The 7,710-nt window shown below is 30.5% G+C and overlaps 2 protein-coding genes across 2 annotated transcripts in view; one reads left to right on the top strand and one right to left on the bottom strand.

Annotated features, from left to right (window-relative positions):
* Positions 1-579: 579 nt before the first annotated feature.
* Positions 580-1,944, top strand: LOC123012972 (tRNA-uridine aminocarboxypropyltransferase 1). The gene is made up of 2 exons (XM_044411228.1): positions 580-1,024; positions 1,068-1,944. Exons 1-2 carry the CDS (start codon positions 821-823, stop codon positions 1,803-1,805), a joined length of 942 nt encoding a protein of 313 aa, XP_044267163.1. The 5' UTR covers positions 580-820; the 3' UTR covers positions 1,806-1,944.
* Positions 1,945-5,357: 3,413 nt separating this feature from the next.
* The window catches only part of LOC123012783 (F-box-like/WD repeat-containing protein TBL1XR1), a 9,451-nt gene continuing 7,098 nt past the window's right edge, over positions 5,358-7,710 (bottom strand). Inside the window, exon 6 of the mRNA XM_044410915.1 lies at positions 5,358-5,920. Coding sequence (XP_044266850.1) covers positions 5,420-5,920 — 501 coding nt within the window. The 3' untranslated portion in view covers positions 5,358-5,419. The remainder of the gene's footprint in view (positions 5,921-7,710) is intronic.

Here is a 7,710-nt window from a genome sequence, read left to right as displayed (position 1 = left end):
AACAAATTATTTGGTCGAAAATGCTGTTATTTTAGCCTTTAAGCACGTTTTTAAACTAAATTTTCAATTTTTTGTGAGATTACACAACTTTGTTTTTTTTTCTGAGCATTTTATAATAAGTTTTTCAGTCACAACCGAATTATTTCTTTAAACTTGCCAAAATGCCAAAGTTGGAGTTATTTTTGCTTTTTCGGGTGTTTGAATACTTTTTTGAAATAAAATCAAGTTTCTTCAAAACTGTCTGAAAAATTACCAAATAGACCAAAAATAATATTGTTTTACCTTGTTTCGCTTGATTTACTTTGTTTATTTTACAAAATGCGCCAAAAAATCACAAAAACAAAATGTAAAACTGTATTTATAAATAATGACATATGACTCCGTAAAAGTACTTCTTTACGGACTAGTTTATTTACTTTGAAAATTAGTAAACTAAAATACAATTGCTGGAATGTAATTTATGTAATGTTTCTTTTAGTTACACTATTTGTTCTTCCTTATTGTGCCTTTTAAGCTGTTTTTAAAGAAAAAATTAAATCTAGGGAATTTTGCGTCAATTGGTACCACCGCTAATTCGGATGTCACCAACATTAAAATGCTGCTACCCTAAACGAATTTGTTTAAAAACGCAAAATATAAAAGACATTAAATAGTCAAATTACAACTTTTTGGTGTAACAAATGCAGAAAAATTAAAAATTTTTTAGTGGCCACTAGAGAACGCAACAAAAAAAGAGAGAAAGTAGCATCTTTTATCTCTTGTTAGTGTGACATAACCTCAAATACTTAGTTTTTCAAATTATGAAGAATTTCCAATTTTCATGGCAAACCCAAAGAGCCCCGAGGCCCGTCAGGCTTACCTTGACCAAAATCCCTTCGAAGGTTTCAAAATCGACGATAATTCAGTTTTAGGGAGAATAAGTGGACGCCACGCTTGCCCCAAATGTAACAAATCGAGGAAATTCTTCTGCTACTCCTGCTACGTACCTATTGCTGAATTGGAGGGTGTGCTCCCTGTTGTGCAGGTAGTCCTAATAACCTCCCTCAAAAAGTAACTTTTTATTTCAGTTACCGATCAAAATCGACATCATTAAACACAGGCATGAAATTGATGGTAAAAGCACTGCGGGACATGCTGCAGTTTTAGCCCCCTATGACGTGTCAATTTACACATATCCTGAAATCCCGGATTATTCCGGTGAAAACGTAGTCCTCATCTTTCCCAGCCAACACGCCATCAGTATTAGTCAATTAGTGAAGCAGGAAAGCTACGATTGTGTAAAAAATAGCAATTCGCCTTTAGAAGAGTTACCAAAGGGGTTAAATCGCACCACTTTAATGAAAAATGTCCTAAAATCGAGCGACTCCATTTTTGTAAAACACTCAAATAAGCTCCCCATAACTAAAGCAATTTTTATTGATAGTACGTGGAACCAAAGCAAGGGGATTTATAAAGACGAAAGGATAAAGAAAATTCCTTGTGTGGTCATACAAAATCGGATTTCGCAATTTTGGAGGCACCAAAAAGGCAGTCCCAGATGGTACTTAGCCACTGTTGAGGCAATCCACCAGTTTTTAATCGAACTACATTTACATTGTTGGGGACTTAATCCCAATTACAAAGGGATTTATAATTGTTTCACCGAAATTGCTCTAAACGAATGCGAGTCTTTGTATAGGGATAATTCGAACGCTTATAACGGACAGTACGACAATTTGTTGTACTTTTTTAAACACATGTATGACTTAATCCACGCTTATTACGACCACGATAATTTGTACGCTTATAAACGGCGATTAATGTGATGGACAGACATAAAATAAACTAATTGCTAGTAATTAATGTCGCTCTTTTTTTGCAACAAAAAATATAAAAAATATCTACAATTTACGCAAAACAAACTAGAAATTTTTTAATCCAGAACATCAGACACTTTCTTAGTCTCCCCGACTGTCTTTTGTAGTACGATGTTTTGAAACGTCTTGATTGACATTTTTTCTTTAAGAAATTTTTAAATGTTTTTTTGCAAGTCTACACCTTTTTCAAGTGTAATTCAGAAAGCGTAAGATATTTTTCAGAAAACGTTAATTGTAATTTAGAATAGTCGATTGTATTTCAGAAAGTATAATTGTAATTCAGAACCGTAAACTGAATTTCAGAAACCATCAGATGTAATTCAGATTAATTAATTTAACTTCAGAAAGCGTAAATTCAGATTAGTCAATTGTATTTCAGAAAGTGTTAGTTATAATTCAGAGATTGTCATTTGTAATTGAGAATTCGTTATTTTCATTTAAAAATTACATTACCAACATTTCTTTGAAAATAAAATATCTTACTTATTTTGTAAAAAGTCAAGTTTATGTAATTCTTTAATTCTGGAAATAAAATAATTCATGTTTATGTGTAAACTTCATTTTGAGATCTGAATTACATTTGATATTTTCTGGATTACATGTAACATAAAATTGAATTTATTTACTGTTTTGAATTACATGTAATGGTTTCTGAATTACAATTATTACTTTCTGAAATACAATTGACTAATCTGAATTCCAATTTATGCTTTCTGAAACTAAATTGACTAATCTGAATTGCATGTGATGGTTTCTGAATTACACTTGAAAAACGTGTAGTTATTATATTGTCGCTTTTTTTGCAACAATTGTTAGAATATAAAAAAATATCTACAATTTACACAAGTCTAAAACAAACTAGGATTTTTTTAATCCAGTACATCTGACACTTTCTTAGTCTCCCCAACTGTCTTTTGTAGCATGATGTTTTGAAAACTCTGGATTGACACTTTACTAAATAAAAATGAAACTCTTTAGTCAATTCTAGGAAGTTGATCCGGACTCGAGGACACACGTTTTTTGAAAATGGTCATTTTCTGAAAATTTCTTCAATGAGTATAGATTATTAAATGGTGATTATAATAATTTGCAAAATGACACTAAGCAAATTTTATAGAAAAAAAAGCACGCCTATGTATTTCATTACCTTAACAAAATTTTTGTGATTTACTTTTAATTTTATTAACAAATAGCTAGTTTCTTCCGTTTTTTATATTTATTTTTATTACTTCTAAACAAAGCAAAAAACCCAAAGTGGTAAATTTAATGCCATAATAATAATAAAAACTAATGTTATACAGTATGTCCCCGGATTTTTTATTTTACGCTAACAATGCAAAAAAAATATTTTTTGCTTCACCTGAAAGTAACTTTAAAAGTTCATTATTTTCACTCAGTGGAAAGAAAATTTAATTTTTCTCTTGATTTTTAGCTTGTAATAACTAATAATACTATAGTCTACAAACAATAACATGTTTAATATACCTTTAATCCAATTATTATTTTTATGTTAACTTACTTTTAATTAAACAAAGATAATTGTTAAATTTTTCTATTGTCACTCTTTTTTGTTACAGATGATAATTTTCCTGCTTTCTGCACAAATGCCTCCAATTTAAAATTTATTTAAATTCAAATTCTTGCTGAATTATTGCAAAATTATTACCATATGAGTCTAAATAGGTCTTAAAAATTTAGGGTTTACAAAAATCGACACGAAGGTTTTTGGGATGAAAATATGTTAGTACATTACTGTTAGATCGTTATAAAGAAAACTGATCCAAAAATGTAGAATAAAAAAAAGTAAAATAACTCATTTTTAATTGTCCAACTTTATTGCTGATTTTCAAGAGGATTTTTAAAAAAATATTTTTCTTGTTGTTCTTTGGCGGTTTTTGTGTTTTTGTCAATTACATATTTCTTAACGTGGTGAACTTTTTTAGTAGTTTTTTTTTTTTGAACTCAGTGCCTCAAGCTAAGGTACAAAAATCGTGTAAACTAATCTTTTCTCTGCATTTTAAATCTCATCACATTGGCGTTTTATTTTTTTGACAATGATGTCGCTTTAACGCAAGTTAAATAACAAAAATGTTTGTAAACAAAAACATAATTTTAATAAATGGCAAATCAAAAAAACAGTCATTTTTAACAAAAACATTTCAATTAATTAATTGTCAAAGAAAGATTATTATTACAAGTCCAAAAGTAAAAAAAAATAAACTTTTTTCCACTGAGTCAGAATAATAAAGTTTTAATTACAGATTTGCTCGTTTCAGATAAAACAAAAACAATCTTTGCTGTTAAAGTGTTACTTTATCTAGTCAAAAGAGTTTATAAAGAAATAGTTTAACATCTGCTATAGAAAAAAAGTATTTCCTTTGCTTTTTGGGCGTAAAATCAAAGGTAAAAATTTGTTTCCTTTTTATTGGCTATTATACAATGTATTATTAAGTTTAGAATTTTGATTATAAAAGAAATAACTTGATAGAAATTGGCAAAAAAAGTTCTACAATCTTGATGTTTTTCCTTCGCAATTTTGGCGTAAAATCAAAGATAAAATTTTTTTTCTCTTGTAAACCTAATCCGGGAACATACTGTATACTTGCTAAATACATTTCTTAAATAAATTTATGTATTTGTTATTTTATAATTTGAGCAAGCTTGTTTATTATAATCACAACTTAATGTACCGGGTGGGGCATCCGTTACGCCCAAAAAGAAAATCCCCACTTCTAATTAAATAAAACTGTTGAATTTTTTTACACTTACCTGGGCATTAGTAAGGTACATTCTCAATTTTTTTGGTAATTTTTCATTCACAAACAAAGCCAAAAGAAAATAAAAAGTAATTTTTTCCCAAAAAATTTAACTCTAATTTTTTACAAAATCAGAAAAAAAACCAATTAGATTTTGAATTAAACGCAATTTTTGATCTTAACTTTGAAAATCATTTTTATTTGTGACCTGCTACTTGTGCCATTGTAAATTTAGGTGACAATGGGGAACTGCAATTGGGGTAAGATTCTAAGGTTTACAACAAAAAGACCCTTTAAAGTGGTCGGCTACCAGTAAATGATTCTTTTGTTGGCAAATTATACCATTTTGTCATAAATCACGGGTCTGGTTTGTGTTTAAATAAAAAAAAGCGATTATTTGGCTAACCAAATCAAAATTTGAAACTGTGATATCAAAGTTTGATGAGCTGACAGGTACAGATTAATTTAGTGTAAAACTTTATAGGTAAATTAACAGAAAGTATTCATAAAACACACATTATTATCTAAAAAAATTAGAAAAAGTCCCAAATTATACCCTATCAATAATTAGTTAGATATATGAAATATCGCCAGTTTTAATTAATTTGAAGTCGCGATTTATCAAGTGCGCGTAACCGATGCCCCACCCGGTATACGTTATAATCTATGCTCATTGAAGTATTTTCACACTGGTGAATAGTTTTTTCCCCGATTAATGTGATGGACAGGTTTTCATAAAATAAACTAATTTCTAGTAATTATATTGTCGCTCTTTTTTTGCAACAACAGTTAAAATATAAAAAATATCTACAATTTGCGCAAGTCTAAAACAAACACACTGCCATCTGAAGCACTCGCCCCGACTTTATCCCCTCTGGAGTTCCAACAAACCTCAAAAATCCCCCCTGTGCCCTTATAACTGTGCACCAGTTGTCCCGACTGTGTCGACCAAATATGAACGCATTTATCGAAACTCCCACTCGCTAGGAACTTCCCATCGGGGCTAAAAGCCACCGAATAGACAGGTTCAGTGTGTTTGGTCAACGTGTGAATGCAAGCGCCCCTTTCCACATCCCACAATCGAACAGTCGAATCAAAACTCGCCGACGCTAGAATCAAATTCATATTGGGATTTTGCGTCCCCGGCCCTGTCGGCGACCACTTAATCGTGTAAATCTCCTTCGAGTGGGCTTGCAAATCGTGGACACAATTGTCCTGTTTCATCGACCAAATCTTCAAAGTCATATCGTCCGAACAAGAAGCGAGGAAATTGCCCTGAGGGTCCCACTTAATCGCGTTAACTTCGTTCTAAAACAAATGTTTGATTTGGTGGTTTCAGTGTTAGCCCAGTCAAATTAAACAAATCGGTGGAAAAAAATCCTAGAGTTGGATTTTTTTTAAACGCTTTCTTTATTCTTGGGTAGACAAGTCGCCCCGGCTGATAACACCTAAACTTACTTCTTTTTTCAAAAAGTAAATATTTAAGTAATAATATTCAGTCTTGGCTTTATTAATAAATGTATTAAATTTAGTTTTTCAAATGGAACACCTATGTTTTTTTCCTCCAAACAATCATAATTGACATGAAAAATACTGTAAACCACTATTTATTACATTTTGCGTAACACAATGCAATCAAAAAACATCTTAAATCTTAGAATTTTATAAGGAAATTGGTCGCGTAGCCTGATTTTTAATTTTAAAGGAAAGGTGTGAATAAAAAAATGCTTGGATACAGTTTAATTGTTGAAACTCTTGGATTTTCTTCGACTGATAACAGAACATTCAGATTTCCATTTTCTTGTTCTTCACAAAGAACCATAGGTTTTTTATTTTTAAGAAGCGAACCTATTCGTCTCAGTTGTTTTTCAATTCGACTAAATTTCCAACGATTTGGGTAAACTCTATTTGAGTTTTTTTCTCTATACTGTCTTTCAGCTTCCGCTCTATTTTTATTGCACTTACAACACTTCAAGCTGATCTACGAATTCGTCGTAATTAATATCATCCACTATTAAAGATATAAGATTTATTGACAAATTAGGCTTTGTCAAACTAACAATTAAGCATATTGCTTTTTTCATGAATACCTTGAGAAGTAAAATTCGCCTACGTTGCAAAATTTGCAATAAAATTCAAAAATTTAAATTGTTTTCTGAGGGCATTATGTAAAGTAAAATGTAATAAATAGTGGTTTACCGTATTTTTCATACCAATTATTATTGTTTCGAGCAAAAAAACATAGGTGTTCCATTTGAAAAACTAAATTTGGTAACATTTCTGGCCACACCGGATGTGCCAAAAAAATTTGATGCATTTACTAAGAAAGCGAGGAATGAATAATATTATTTGAAAATTTAGTATTTGAAAAAAAAAGTAAGTTTAGGTGTTATCGGCCGGGGCGACTTGGACCGAACACTCTGTATATCAAAAGTCCCCGAAGGTGGGGGGCGAGCTCGAGGACTGGGAGGGTGCTAAAGGTGTCTGTTTTGTTTTTTTGCTTATATCTCGGAAACTATTACTCCTAACGGTTTTTGCGTGCTTATCAAAATTAAAGCCTACAAAATTTCCTACAAAAATGGTCTTTAAGCGAGTTATAGGGCTGACAAAAAACATCATTTAAAAAAATGTGCTTATTTAAAACAGAAAAATAAAATCGCCAATGTGATGGGACTTGAAAAGCAAAGAAAGATTATTATTACAAGTCCAAAAGTAAGAAAAAAGTTAACTTTTCTCTCTACTGCGTCAGAATAATGAAGTTTTAATAACAGATTTGCTCGTTTCAGATAAAGCAAAAACAACCCTTGCTATTAAAGTGTTACTTTATCTACTCAAAAGAGTTTATAAAGAAGTAGTTTAACATCTGCTATAGAAAAAAAGTATTTCCTTTGCTTTTTGGGCGTAAAATCAAAGGTAAAAATTTGTTTCCTTTTTATTGGCTATTATAAAATGTATTATTAAGTTTAGAATTTTGATTATAAAAGAAATAACTTGAAATTGGCTAAAAAAATCTGGCATTTAAAACTAGTTCTACAATCTTGATTTTTGAAAGCTGTAGAAGTCAAGTCAAGCTAAAAATGTTTTTCCTTTGCAGTTTT

Source organism: Tribolium madens, unplaced genomic scaffold, assembly GCF_015345945.1.
Source record: "Tribolium madens isolate multiple individuals breed KSU strain unplaced genomic scaffold, Tmad_KSU_1.1 Scaffold_96;HRSCAF=242;Tcas5.2_LG5, whole genome shotgun sequence".
NCBI lineage: Eukaryota > Metazoa > Arthropoda > Insecta > Coleoptera > Tenebrionidae > Tribolium > Tribolium madens.
Note: the sequence above shows the minus strand (reverse complement) of the source record. Positions and strands in the feature narration are given on the sequence as shown.